The following is a 15582-nucleotide window of genomic DNA, read 5'->3' on the forward strand; positions in this document are numbered from 1 at the left end:
ATGGAGGTATCCCTAGGCTGTAATGTAAACACTGCATTTTTGCTGAGAAGACAGTGTTAACTGCAAAAAGCCTTAATGGAATGATTTTATTCACCAGAACAGATACAATAAGCTGTAGTTGTTCTGGTGACTATAGTGTCCCTTTAATTCCAGCTACTGTTTCTCTATATTCTGTGTAAAGGGGTTACTTTATCTTGACACATGGAGTTAGATAGGGACTATGATAATTTGGTACTTGATAATAAAATCATGATATGGTGGGATCAGATAGACATTAACATTATGGAGCACTAAACATATATTATTGTGTGAACTGAAACTTTAAACCCGATTTATGTTTTTTCATATACTGTATTCATCTGTATGTTTTTGCTGCCCACATTTGTAATCAATATTCCCTCATCGTGAGAAATGACTCCACAAAGATTACTTGTTTTAGGAACATTAAATTGTTTACCATTAAACCTTCCAAATGAAATATTTTTCTGGTCACATAAAAGAAACAGAGAAATATCCCAGTCTGGCAGGCTGCGTGATTTAAAGCGCAATTAACCATGCAAACTACACGCGGTTGCATGTAAAGCAGGTGAAACTTTCATCTCTACGACAGGCAAATGCTCTAAGGTTTTAATAAGAAAGATGAAATGTTAACTCATTTTCTTTCATGAGAAAAAGAAAACGCTATTTTTCACAAATCCGTGTCCAACCATAGAATTATTCTTTAATCAAACAGAGATAGAAATACCCAACGCTGGGGATACGGAAATTGAAACGTTGAAACAATAAATATTAAGTAGAATCTTTGGCTGGAATAATCCCAGGAAATGTTTACTGTTCTCACAGGTGCAGACAATAAAACTAATCTCTATACAACGTACTAGCAGGAAAAAAAGCAAATGTGTAGGTCAACAGAATGCACAGCGGTTGAAGATTCTGCCTTCGCCATGACTGTGCAGCGATACATGTATAATAATCACTTTCCGCTAATTAGGAGCTCATTTGCATATAGCGGTAAAAGAATCCAAGGATAGAATATTCAAAGCCCTATTGATCCATACATTGTCTTACCTTGATCCTCTAGATCAGGGGTGCCCAAAGGGTAGATCCACAGATGGGTTAAAACTACAGCATCCATGATGCTTCGTTATTCTAAAGGCATGAAAGGCATTGTGGGATTTGTAGTTTTACAACATCTGGAGATCTAACTATTGGACACCCCTGATCTAGATCAGTACTTCCCAAACCACCTCCACCCCCCACCAGTCCAGGATTTAGGGAGTGAATTAATTTCTTGTTTGTGAAACTTACCCCCAAATCATGTAGGACTGAATTTTGATTTTATTGGTTACTAAAGGGACAATATAGTCACAAAAATAACTTTAGCTTAATGAAGCAATTTTGGTGTATAGATCTTCTCCATCCAGTTTCACTGCTCAATTCTTTGCCATTTCAGAGTTAAAACACCTCCCTACATGTGACTTGCACAGTCTAGTTAAATACTTCCTGTAAAATGTCATCTCATGTTTACACTTCCTTTATGGCAAATTCTCTTTAATTAGAATTTCTCCTGCTCTGTTAATAGCTTGCTAGACCCCGCAGGAGCCTTCTGTATGTAATTAAAGTTCAACTTACAGAGTTGGAGATATAAACTTTTAAAGTAAGTTACATCTGATTGAAAATGAATTGAGCAGTGGAACTTCAGAGGCATGCTCTATATACCCAAAGTGCTTCATTAAGCTAAAGTTGTTTTTGTAAATATAGTGTCCCTTTAATTATATAACTCTGTAATGCTTACAGATCCCTTGACCCAAGCTATAGCCTTACTGGAGTATCTGAAACACCTGATGTGAATGTGAAAAAAAGAATTGCAAAACAAAGGAATATCCACTATTCAAGGACAAATGTGCATTTCAAACCCAAACGGGTTCGCCAGCTTATTTTTACCATACAGATCGAATAGAACTGATAATATTAATCATGCACAGGGCACTAATGGAAAAGACAATCGTCTGATCAGTTTTAAGACAGTATATATGTTTTGTAACTATTGTAAAGTTTTGACTTGACCTGAGATCAACCTACCTCCAGTATTCATTACTAAACACGAGGTACAGACTGGGACAAGCCCATACAGCCAGCTCCAACGTGAATAAGTGACCCCGACGTGAATAGACGTTTCTAAATGGACCGAGCACAGAGGTTGTTGTGAGTTTTATCCTCATTAATCATGCAGACGGAGAGACGTTCAGTGCTACCATTTAATTGAGGAACTCTTTACTCAGCTTCATTAATTCCTGTGCCTTCCTCATAACATTGTTTGTATAAACTGTTCAAACATCATCAACAAACATCAGGGGTAGGCAATACGGCCTGCCTGCGTTTAAAGGCACAGACACCATATTGCTTCTCCAACCCTTTATGTTCCCACCAAAGCTGCACTGGGTTTTTTTAAAGTGGACGTGCCACTATGCCCATTTTGGAATCATTAAGTGCATTTTCCAAACTGTCTACTGCTTCAGCTGTTTTTTCTATTCACTGATATTTATTCATTTATTTGGACAGCAAACTTCCAAGTTGGGCACGGGCGGTGGTCCCGAAGATCTTCTACGTAACGGAGAAGGCATGGAACTATTACCCATATACAATCACAGGTGAGAGGGGTTGGGCGGATTCTGCTATCTGTGACACAGTGTCAGGGGACCTTGCCAGCTCCCTTTGGTTTATAGGTAGCATACAACAATCCTAGCACCTCGATGTTTAGTTTTATATATATATATATATATTGACTCTCCTAATACTCTGGACTCAAGCCAGATGCCTAACACTCAGCATTAAGATGTGGTGATGTACATAAAGAAGGCGCCGTGGGAGTTACAATGTAATAAAAATAATATTATAATACAGTACTTATTATAACCAATGCTCAATATACATGTTGAGTGGTGTAATAAGAGCATAAACTGACATACCTAAAGTTATTAAACGAACACTATAGGGTCAGGAACACAAACATGTATTCCTGACCTTAAAATATCAAAAACACTATCTAGCTTTTTTGGCCACCATAAATATACTAAAATCTAATCTTTATTCCAGTCTGCTGCTGCTGGCTCTGCCCCTGATCTGCCTCCTTGGCTGATATAATCAGAGGTGGTGATTTCAGCCAATCGCAATGCTTTCCCATAGGAAAGCATTTGATTGGCTGAGAGTGTCAAGGAAGCAGATCAGGGGCAGAGCCAGCACCAGCCAAACACTGCCTTAGCCAATCAGCATCTCCTCATAGAGATACATTGAATTAATGAATCTCTATGCGGAAAATTCAGTGTCTGCATGCAGAGGGTGGGGACACTGAATGTCAGTCACACTGTGCAGCACTGCCCCAGGAAGCACCTCTAGTAGCCATATGAGGAGTGGCCACTGGAGGTATCCCTAGGCTGTAATGTAAAAACTGCATTTTCTATGAAGAGACAGTGTTTAAAGCAAAAGCCTGAAGGGAATGATTATACTCACCAAAAAAAAATGCAATATGCTGTTGTTGTTCTAGTGATTACAGTGTCTCTTTAACACTTACAGGCACAGAGTAACAGGAATATTCATTACAGTGACCTGCAGTGGTTATGGTGTTCAGACTTCCCCTTTAATATGTACGAACCATCGAGTAACTAATTTGTCACATGTTTAATATTTAAAGGGATACGATATACAGGAAGCATGCCACACATTTTGTTTAGTGCGTTGTGCAGCTATTATATTTTGTATATAATTGTGTTTATGTATGTAGTGTGTAATCATTTACCTTAGAAATTATACTTTTTATTTTGTCTGTGTATTATAGGTTATCTCTGTGTATCCGTGTGTTGACATTTATATTTCAGGCTGTAGTACAGTTAATCTTTTTTTTTGTACTATAGTTTACCTTTGTGTTACTTTAAAAAAAAAAAAAAAATTAAATTATGTTAAGGTTCTCGATAACAGAACAAAACACTATTTAAAGAGACAGTGTTGGTTCAACATTCCTACAGCAATCCTTTAATTTGCAGTCAGGATTCTCAATATTCTTATGCTTTGATCCACCTTGTTCGAATTACCCCGGATTACTTTACAGAACCTTTTGGTTTTTATTTTGGATAACGTTTAAAAATGCAATTTTAATAAAGACAAACAATATTATGTTCTATCCCTTTCTCTGTCTGCTGCTGGTGAAGGGGGTCACATTCAGGGTCTCTATGAGTGTATCGTTAACAACCGCTAAAACACAATTATTACAATTTAATAATTTGCCATTTGTCATTTTCTTTTTCTTTTTGCTTTCCTTTTGGGGTGAATCTTGGAGCAGAATATACAGTAAGTTCCTTTATTTTATTTATTTGGGTGTTTTAAGGGAGAGAGCACAAGAGCTGTCTTGCTGTGAATTTTAGGAAGAGAATGTTGTAAACCAGTTAATAGATGTATATGGAATGAACAGGCTGAGTGCAGAGCGCTGGGAGAAGTCTGACGTCAAACCAGGTTAGACCTGCCTGCAGCTCTGAGGGGGAGGGAGTGAGACACAGGGGGCTGGGGATAGAATATGTGCTGTCGTAGATGGGGGGGGCTCCAAAGAGACAGGAGATTACATTGTACTGTAAAACCAAGTCAGAAAGACATTGCGTTACTGACAGATTGTGCTGTAAAGGATGGGGTAGAGACAGGGGCTGCATCTAGTAGGACATTATGCTGTAAAAGACTAACATTTGGGTTAAACCAGAGGGACACCCAGAGATAACCAATATGCTGTAAACAATTGGGGGGTCAACATAGACAGGGGGCTGTGGGTAGATGTCTGCATGGGAATACAGGGTACTACAGTCAAGGTATTTGGTACTGACAGTATGCTACAGAGGAGGGGCAGGGAATGGACAGTGGGCTAGGGCAGTTGGCCCGGAGAGGTAGAGAATGTGTGATTATATGGAGAGGTACTGAGGGAATCTAGGCTTTAATAGAAGGGAGAGGTAAGGGACTTAAATACTCTGGGGAGACTGTGAGTTATATTGGAGGTATTGGATCCAAGCACGTGGTATATGGAAAAAAAGGGAGGGGATGTGATCCAGAGAGATGGGGACTGTGGGGTTGTGTGCTAACAGTAAGGAAGGGGTAGAACCAGAAAAGCAGAAAATGCGCTCTAGAGTAGGGTGGGAATAGGATCTATAGTAACAGGAGACGGTGGAGGCTATGCGCTCTAGAGTAGGGTGGGAATAGGATCTATAGTAACAGGAGACGGTGGATGCTATGCGCTCTAGAGTAGGGTGGGAATAGGATCTATAGTAACAGGAGACGGTGGAGGCTATGCGCTCTAGAGTAGGGTGGGAATGGGATCTATAGTAACAGGAGACGGTGGATGCTATGAGCTCTAGAGTAGGGTGGGAATAGGATCTATAGTAACAGGAGACGGTGGAGGCTATGCGCTCTAGAGTAGGGTGGGAATAGGATCTATAGTAACAGGAGACGGTGGATGCTATGCGCTCTAGAGTAGGGTGGGAATAGGATCTATAGTAACAGGAGACGGTGGAGGCTATGCGCTCTAGAGTAGGGTGGGAATAGGATCTATAGTAACAGGAGACGGTGGAGGCTATGCGCTCTAGAGTAGGGTGGGAATAGGATCTATAGTAACAGGAGACGGTGGATGCTATGCGCACTAGAGTAGGGTGGGAATAGGATCTTTAGTTACAGGAGACGTGGAGGCTATGAGCTCTAGAGTAGGGTGGGAATAGGATCTATAGTAACAGGAGACGGTGGAGGCTATGCACTCTAGTGTAAGGTGGGAATAGGATCTATAGTAACAGGAGACGGTGGAGGCTATGCGCTCTAGAGTAAGGTGGAAATAGGATCTATAGTAACAGGAGACGGTGGATGCTATGCACTCTAGAGTAGGGTGGGAATAGGATCTATAGTAACAGGAGACGGTGGAGGCTATGCGCACTAGAGTAGGGTGGGAATAGGATCTATAGTAACAGGAGACGGTGGATGCTATGCGCTCTAGAGTAGGGTGGGAATAGGATCTATAGTAACAGGAGACGGTGGATGCTATGCACTCTAGAGTAGGGTGGGAATAGGATCTATAGTAACAGGAGACGGTGGAGGCTATGAGCTCTAGAGTAGGGTGGGAATAGGATCTATAGTAACAGGAGACGGTGGAGGCTATGCGCTCTAGAGTAGGGTGGGAATAGGATCTATAGTAACAGGAGACGGTGAAGGCTATGCGCACTAGAGTAGGGTGGGAATAGGATCTATAGTAACAGGAGACGGTGGATGCTATGCACTCTAGAGTAGGGTGGGAATAGGATCTATAGTAACAGGAGACGGTGGATGCTATGCACTCTAGAGTAGGGTGGGAATAGGATCTATAGTAACAGGAGACGGTGGAGGCTATGAGCTCTAGAGTAGGGTGGGAATAGGATCTATAGTAACAGGAGACGGTGGAGGCTATGCGCTCTAGAGTAGGGTGGGAATAGGATCTATAGTAACAGGAGACGGTGAAGGCTATGCGCACTAGAGTAGGGTGGGAATAGGATCTATAGTAACAGGAGACGGTGGATGCTATGCACTCTAGAGTAGGGTGGGAATAGGATCTATAGTAACAGGAGACGGTGGATGCTATGCACTCTAGAGTAGGGTGGGAATAGGATCTATAGTAACAGGAGACGGTGAAGGCTATGCGCACTAGAGTAGGGTGGGAATAGGATCTATAGTAACAGGAGACGGTGGATGCTATGCACTCTAGAGTAGGGTGGGAATAGGATCTATAGTAACAGGAGACGGTGGAGGCTATGCGCTCTAGAGTAGGGTGGGAATAGGATCTATAGTAACAGGAGACGGTGAAGGCTATGCGCACTAGAGTAGGGTGGGAATAGGATCTATAGTAACAGGAGACGGTGGATGCTATGCACTCTAGAGTAGGGTGGGAATAGGATCTATAGTAACAGGAGACGGTGGATGCTATGCGCTCTAGAGTAGGGTGGGAATAGGATCTATAGTAACAGGAGACGGTGGATGCTATGAGCTCTAGAGTAGGGTGGGAATAGGATCTATAGTAACAGGAGACGGTGGAGGCTATGAGCTCTAGAGTAGGGTGGGAATAGGATCTATAGTTACAGGAGACGGTGGAGGCTATGCGCACTAGAGTAGGGTGGGAATAGGATCTATAGTAACAGGAGACGGTGGAGGCTATGCGCTCTAGTGTAGGGTGGGAATAGGATCTATAGTAACAGGAGACGGTGGATGCTATGAGCTCTAGAGTAGGGTGGGAATAGGATCTATAGTTACAGGAGATGGTGGATGCTATGCGCTCTAGTGTAGGGTGGGAATAGGATCTATAGTAACAGGAGACGGTGGATGCTATGAGCTCTAGAGTAGGGTGGGAATAGGATCTATAGTAAGAGGAGACGGTGGAGGCTATGCGCTCTAGAGTAGGGTGGGAATAGGATCTATAGTTACAGGAGACGGTGGAGGATATGAGCTCTAGAGTAGGGTGGGAATAGGATCTATAGTAACAGGAGACGGTGGATGCTATGCGCTCTAGAGTAGGGTGGGAATAGGATCTATAGTAACAGGAAACGGTGGAGGCTATGCGCTCTAGAGTAGGGTGGGAATAGGATCTATAGTAACAGGAGACGGTGGATGCTATGCGCTCTAGAGTAGGGTGGGAATAGGATCTATAGTAACAGGAGACGGTGGAGGCTATGCGCTCTAGAGTAGGGTGGGAATAGGATCTATAGTAACAGGAAACGGTGGAGGCTATGCGCTCTAGAGTAGGGTGGGAATAGGATCTATAGTAACAGGAGACGGTGGATGCTATGCGCTCTAGAGTAGGGTGGGAATAGGATCTATAGTAACAGGAGACGGTGGAGGCTATGCGCTCTAGAGTAGGGTGGGAATAGGATCTATAGTAACAGGAGACGGTGGATGCTATGAGCTCTAGAGTAGGGTGGGAATAGGATCTATAGTTACAGGAGACGGTGGAGGCTATGCGCTCTAGAGTAGGGTGGGAATAGGATCTATAGTAACAGGAGACGGTGGAGGCTATGCGCTCTAGTGTAGGGTGGGAATAGGATCTATAGTAACAGGAGACGGTGGAGGCTATGCACTCTAGAGTAGGGTGGGAATAGGATCTATAGTAACAGGAGACGGTGGATGCTATGCGCTCTAGTGTAGGGTGGGAATAGGATCTATAGTAACAGGAGACGGTGGAGGCTATGCACTCTAGAGTAGGGTGGGAATAGGATCTATAGTAACAGGAGACGGTGGAGGCTATGCGCTCTAGAGTAGGGTGGGAATAGGATCTATAGTTACAGGAGATGGTGAAGGCTATGCGCTCTAGAGTAGGGTGGGAATAGGATCTATAGTTACAGGAGACGGTGGAGGCTATGAGCTCTAGAGTAGGGTGGGAATAGGATCTATAGTTACAGGAGACGGTGGAGGCTATGCGCTCTAGAGTAGGGTGGGAATAGGATCTATAGTAAGAGGAGACGGTGGAGGCTATGCGCTCTAGAGTAGGGTGGGAATAGGATCTATAGTTACAGGAGACGGTGGAGGCTATGAGCTCTAGAGTAGGGTGGGAATAGGATCTATAGTTACAGGAGACGGTGGAGGCTATGCGCTCTAGAGTAGGGTGGGAATAGGATCTATAGTAACAGGAGACGGTGGAGGCTATGCGCTCTAGAGTAGGGTGGGAATAGGATCTATAGTAACAGGAGACGGTGGATGCTATGCGCTCTAGAGTAGGGTGGGAATAGGATCTATAGTAACAGGAGACGGTGGAGGCTATGCGCTCTAGAGTAGGGTGGGAATAGGATCTATAGTAACAGGAGACGGTGGATGCTATGAGCTCTAGAGTAGGGTGGGAATAGGATCTATAGTTACAGGAGACGGTGGAGGCTATGCGCTCTAGAGTAGGGTGGGAATAGGATCTATAGTAACAGGAGACGGTGGAGGCTATGCGCTCTAGAGTAGGGTGGGAATAGGATCTATAGTAACAGGAGACGGTGGATGCTATGCGCTCTAGTGTAGGGTGGGAATAGGATCTATAGTAACAGGAGACGGTGGAGGCTATGCACTCTAGAGTAGGGTGGGAATAGGATCTATAGTAACAGGAGACGGTGGAGGCTATGCGCTCTAGAGTAGGGTGGGAATAGGATCTATAGTTACAGGAGATGGTGAAGGCTATGCGCTCTAGAGTAGGGTGGGAATAGGATCTATAGTTACAGGAGACGGTGGAGGCTATGAGCTCTAGAGTAGGGTGGGAATAGGATCTATAGTTACAGGAGACGGTGGAGGCTATGCGCTCTAGAGTAGGGTGGGAATAGGATCTATAGTAACAGGAGACGGTGGAGGCTATGCGCTCTAGAGTAGGGTGGGAATAGGATCTATAGTAACAGGAGACGGTGGATGCTATGCGCTCTAGAGTAGGGTGGGAATAGGATCTATAGTAACAGGAGACGGTGGAGGCTATGCGCTCTAGAGTAGGGTGGGAATAGGATCTATAGTAACAGGAGACGGTGGATGCTATGAGCTCTAGAGTAGGGTGGGAATAGGATCTATAGTTACAGGAGACGGTGGAGGCTATGCGCTCTAGAGTAGGGTGGGAATAGGATCTATAGTAACAGGAGACGGTGGAGGCTATGCGCTCTAGAGTAGGGTGGGAATAGGATCTATAGTAACAGGAGACGGTGGAGGCTATGCGCTCTAGAGTAGGGTGGGAATAGGATCTATAGTTACAGGAGACGGTGAAGGCTATGCGCTCTAGAGTAGGGTGGGAATAGGATCTATAGTAACAGGAGACGGTGGATGCTATGCGCTCTAGTGTAGGGTGGGAATAGGATCTATAGTAACAGGAGACGGTGGAGGCTATGCACTCTAGAGTAGGGTGGGAATAGGATCTATAGTAACAGGAGACGGTGGAGGCTATGCGCTCTAGAGTAGGGTGGGAATAGGATCTATAGTTACAGGAGATGGTGAAGGCTATGAGCTCTAGAGTAGGGTGGGAATAGGATCTATAGTAACAGGAGACGGTGGAGGCTATGCGCTCTAGAGTAGGGTGGGAATAGCATCTATAGTAACAGGAGACGATGGAGGCTATGAGCTCTAGAGTAGGGTGGGAATAGGATCTTTAGTAACAGGAGACGGTGGAGGCTATGCGCTCTAGGGTAGTGTGAGCGTAGGCTCCAGGGAGGCAGAGGACTGTGGTGGGCTGTGTGCTAAAAAGCAGGGTTGCATAGAATACAGAGATGCAGTGTGCTCTGGTGGGCTGTGTGCAGAATAGGACAGTGTCATCCAGAGGGCAGGGTGCTTTAGTGGGCTGTGTGTTGAACAGGATAGTTAGGGTGGTATCTAGAGGTACAGGAGAATGTGGCAGGCTGTGTGCTGAAGAGGATAGCGGGAGTGGGATCCAGAGAGATAGGAGAGTGTGTGCTCAGCATGTTCCAAAGAGGAAGAGCACTGTGTTAAATAAGAAGGGGTATTACTGTCATACTGTGTGCTGAGTAGGATAGTGGGAGTGAAGAGCATTGTGCTATATAGGAAGGGCTATTACTGTCATACTGTGTGCTGAATAGGATAGTGAGAGTGATGAGCATTGTTCTATATAAAGGGCTATTACTGTCATACTGTGTGCTGAATAGGATAGTGGGAGTGAAGAGCATTGTGCTATATAGGAAGGGCTATTACTGTCATACTGTGTGCTGAATAGGATAGTAAGAGTGAAGAGCACTGTGTTATATAGGAAGGGGTATTACTGTCATACTGTGTGCTGAATAGGATAGTGGGAGTGAAGAGCATTGTGCTATATAGGAAGGGGTATTACTGCGATACCGTGTGCTGAATAGGATAGTGGGAGTGAAGAGCACTGTGCTATATAGGAAGGGCTATTACTGGCATACTGTGTGCTGAATAGGATAGTGAGAGTGAAGAGCATTGTGCTATATAGGGAGGGGTATTACTGTGATACCGTGTGCTTTAGAACAAATGGAAACAAATTTTGAATAGATTATAGAGGAATTGAAAAGATGTTTTGAGAAAGATTCCGAGACATGGCGGGTGGGGAGACTGTGCATTGCAATGGAAGCAAGAAGAGGGGGTTCCAGAGAACCATTGGGGTCTGATGTGGTGAGATCTCGCTGAGGGGTGGGGGTGGAGGGGGGGGGGGGGGCGATGCAGCCCTTGTAACAGGTTTTTCGGTGAGGGCGTTGTAATTATTAACAGTAAAGGAATATTCCGCTCAGAGCTTCCATCTGCAGGCGAATCATTCATGCCTCATTCATAAACCCTGGAGCTTCATTCACCTGGCAGGCTGCAGTCTGAGCGGAAAACTGAATGAACAAGGCGATTATGCATGCAGAAGCTGTAGAGTGTCCTGGAAGGGTACTGCTAGCGTTTCCTAGGACTGTAACCCTTTGCAGCCCCAGTCCAAAACACACAGGGTATAGAAATACAATGTGGCCCAGGCTTTTCTGGAAATTACAGGGTTAACCTCACCATTGTATTATTATAAAACTGAAATGTACTAACCTGACCTACGTATGCAGAGTTATAGCACAGCCGAAACGTCTTCTTCTACATGAATGGGTAGCTGGCTGATATCTGGGAGGGGAAGAGACAAAGCAAACAAAAACAATTGTGAACAAAATACAAACACTCGAATTTGGTCGTTCATTTTCTTATATCTTCCAAGGTTTTACACCATACCGAAATGTTCCCCTCTCCATGACATCTGCTACATATTCGACAATAGCGTCAGCATTAGTAAGGTGCAACATAGTTTCAGTGATAAGAATTTCGCCATTTTCTACCCGAAACAAACTCTGAATTTATTCTTCTTTTCCAAATCTGGAATTTTAGCCTATATTGACTTTTCCTTAACCCCTTAAGGACACATGACATGTGTGACATGTCATGATTCCCTTTTATTCCAGAAGTTTGGTCCTTAAGGGGTTAAAGTATACCGGCCGCAAGTACACCGACACATGGTCAACCGAGCGTAAAAGCTCATCTCTGCATTTTAAAAACAGAATTGTCCCTCCGCTCACCTGTCAATCAATTCTTGGCATGCACAGGTAAAAGAGCAAGCCAATAGAAATGCTTGAAAGTCGAGGGTTGACGCACAGGAGAATAATACAGAGCACTTTTTACTTTAGTTGCTCTGCATAGTCCACTGGAAAGTGCATTGCGATTTGCCCGGCGGAATATAGAATTGGAGGACAAACATCAGCAAGCCTGTGTGTCCGCTATTTGCATGAAGAAATTTTATCACTTAAAGCAGGGATGTCAAATATGATGCCAGAATGACACAAAGTGTCAAAACGTGTGCCACGACAGTGTCCAGAGAAGGGTTTGTAACAGGGGGGCCAGGTGCACCCCTACCCCCACACACCATGTGTATATCCTGTGACCTGCCCTCACGCTTTGTCCGTCTCTCCTTACTCCTGTTCATCCCCTGAACCTCCTCTATTCTGATCTTTTGTGTCTCTCCAACTCCCCTACCCCTATGTACCTTCCTACAGTGGTCATCGACCTGGATTGTAACAAGGTTACAGTAAAGAGGATTTACATTCTAGATTCTCTGCCAGCCTCTCATCGAATATTGTAGCCTGCAGCACAGGGTGATAGACCAGGTAGAGAATCATGAATAGCCTCCGCCATAGTCCCACTCTGCCTCACTACAGTATGCAACATTTGGGAGCCAGCAAACACCCGGCCTTCCATCTGCTACTGGGACTACATTTCCCATAATGCCTGGTCAGCTACTGCTAACTGAGCTTCATGGGAAAAGTAACTCATGAACATCTGAGAACATTCTAGAAAATGAGTAATAACTGGGCAGAAGGAAAATCTCCCCGAAGACCCCTGTGGTGCGAGAAGCACATGTTGGGACAAATTTAGATTTCTTCAACACATTTGTAGAGGCAGATCGGAGGGTCCTGAACATAAACGAATACGAATATAACCATTAATTTTATATAACAGAACCAGTTTGTGTAAAAATGTGTTGTTCCATTTTGGAGGGCTTGTTGAAATGGTATTGGTTACAATAATCATTATAAGATTTACCTACAAGTCAACCTACGCAAATACAATACAAGCTTCACACAGTGAACCAGGTGTAAGGGGGCTAGAAAAAGGGAATCCTAATTTGGTATCTCCTTAGCATTCAGTGCTTTCTTAATCTGGCCTTGTATTGACATACTGAATGCACTTTTTAGTTTTAAACTTTTTTTTCATTATCGTGAGTCAATCAGAATTGGCAGATATAGGAGTCACAAATATCACACATTAAAGGGATGCTATAGGCACCGAAACTACTTTAGTTTCCTGAAGCATTTTTTTTGTGTATAGATTGTGCCCCTGAAGTTTCAATGCTCAATTCTCTGCCATTTGGGAGTTTATAATCAGATGTAAAGTTTAGCAGTTCTTATCTCCCACTCTGTTAATTGAACTTCAATCACACACAGGAGGCCCCTGCAAGGTCTAGCAATCTATCAACAGAGCAGGCGATAATAAATTCTAAATTAAACAGAATTTGCAATGATGGAAGTGTAAACATTAAATTACTATTTACAGGAAGTGTTTAGGAAGGCTGTGCAAGTCACATGCAGGGAGGTGTGACTAGGGTTCATAAACAAAGTGATTTAACTCCTAAATGGCAGAGAACTGAGCAGTAAGACAGCAGGAGCATGAAGTATACATCAAAACGGCTTCATTAACCTATATTTTGTTTTGGCGTCCACAATGTATCTTTAAGTTAGCCAAATAGGAAATGATGCCTAATTAGGGTACACAAAATTTTTTGGTTAAACGAGTATCACAACAAAAGTCAAAAGTAGAACAAAACCAAACATGCTCTCTTTCACCCATCATTCATAGTAAGGTAGACAAAAATGGTCGGCTATAACATATTTGTAATGGGAGCAGCATGGTCGATGGGGGGACTCAACCAGGTTCCGAATTCCATTTTTGCGATAGCATTGCAATGTGTTGCAGAGCCGAGCTGAATTGTATATTCCAAGGGCGAAATGACAAGCCCGTGTTTAGCCACGGAATTTATATGAAACTGTAATTTGATCTCAGCACAATGACCCTGAATCGAGGACTCCAGTGATTTCCCTCATTGCACCAGTCTAGCTCATTAAAACTCATCCCACCAGGGATTACGCAGAATAAAAAGACTTGTTTATTGCAAATCTAAATTGTATTACCCACGGATGCAAAAAAAACAACCTTTTCATTAATGTTTATTAGATTTAAAAATTCCTGCCCGTGCTGTGAAACCAACATCTTGTCTTGTATGGTAAAGCCGGATGGATTAAATAATGATTTTGCAAGTCTAATAGCCAGGATATAGAGACTTCTATCATGGAGTAAAGAAAATTTGATTGATGTATATTAAAGGTGTTATGGCCAATATATAAAATAAAATAATATATTGAACTTTTAAACCTAAATAAAACGTAAAGTGAAAATTTTCAATGACATACTTTGACCCATAAATAAGATAGTGCTTGTTGGACATGAGGCACCTGAGAAGGTAGAGTTCCCAAACCTCGAAGGTTGGTCATGCATTTAATATATTAGTAACTTTACCAGCACCATACTTAAAGTGCACTATTAGCCCCATAACTATTACAACGAGCTGAAGTAGTAATAGTGCTTTGACAATACAAAAAATTAAAGTGTATGCTCTAGAAACATCATAAAGCAGAAGTCTAGACTTTTTTACTATGTCTCCAGAACCCAGAGATGACATTGTTTTCCCCTAATACATATTCAATTGGTATGCCTCTTTTACATTACATTAATATTATTAATTTAATTTTGTAATGTTTTAAATATTTTTATTCTGTTTTGTTCCACACTATTTGCAATACCGGAAAATACCAGACAGTTTTTAAGGTATTTCAGCAACCCCAACAGATATAAGTAATGGCTGATATCAAAGTGACCTCAATGTCAGAATCAATAGATGGCTTGCTTGCTAATATAGATAAACTGACTGCAATTGGGTCCCTATTGAACTCAACTATGACAAATACATCCTCCCCCAACATTAGTGTCTTGTGAATCTGGATGCTGGTGGAAGGGGTAAAAGGAGGCAGGCCATTGAAGTGAATCGTGTCACCAGCACTGCCCAAAGGCGACAGACCAGAACGAAGAATTGGCAGGTCAACCTGGTGTAAATGCATTGCAGACTGAGGGTGGAGCATGCAGGGAGCACCTTTTTCAGTGCTCTTGGCTTGGTCCTAGTACTTTAAATGTAGCGCGAGCGAGTATGATGGATGCACTTGTGCTACGTTTTTGGGGCTAGTTGACTGGTGTTCCCAAAAGTGGGACACCAGGGAACAAACCCAGGATGGCAGGAGAGGACCCAAAAATCGAGACTGCCCCACCAAAGTAGGGACGAACAAGAGGCCTACAAATACGAGGAAATTAATAAACAGGGCTATAAAATCACAGAATTCCTAGTTAAGCAATAGACCCCCTCCCCATAAAATTGACCCTGTTCATCTGTCAAAGAAGAATCAATACAGTGAGTTAAAAAATAGCTGGGCTTAGGTTGAA

The 15582-nt window shown here is 43.2% G+C and overlaps 1 protein-coding gene across 1 annotated transcript in view; it reads left to right on the forward strand.

The window, feature by feature from the left end:
* PITPNC1 (phosphatidylinositol transfer protein cytoplasmic 1) overlaps positions 1 to 15582 on the forward strand; it is a 117743-nt gene that overhangs the window by 66162 nt on the left and 35999 nt on the right. The window contains exons 3-4 of the mRNA XM_063456139.1: positions 2563 to 2651; positions 4337 to 4344. Of these exons, the coding sequence (XP_063312209.1) occupies positions 2563 to 2651; positions 4337 to 4344 (97 nt within the window). The remainder of the gene's footprint in view (positions 1 to 2562; positions 2652 to 4336; positions 4345 to 15582) is intronic.

The sequence above is a fragment of the Pelobates fuscus genome, chromosome 5, assembly GCF_036172605.1.
Source record: "Pelobates fuscus isolate aPelFus1 chromosome 5, aPelFus1.pri, whole genome shotgun sequence".
Taxonomy (NCBI): domain Eukaryota; kingdom Metazoa; phylum Chordata; class Amphibia; order Anura; family Pelobatidae; genus Pelobates; species Pelobates fuscus.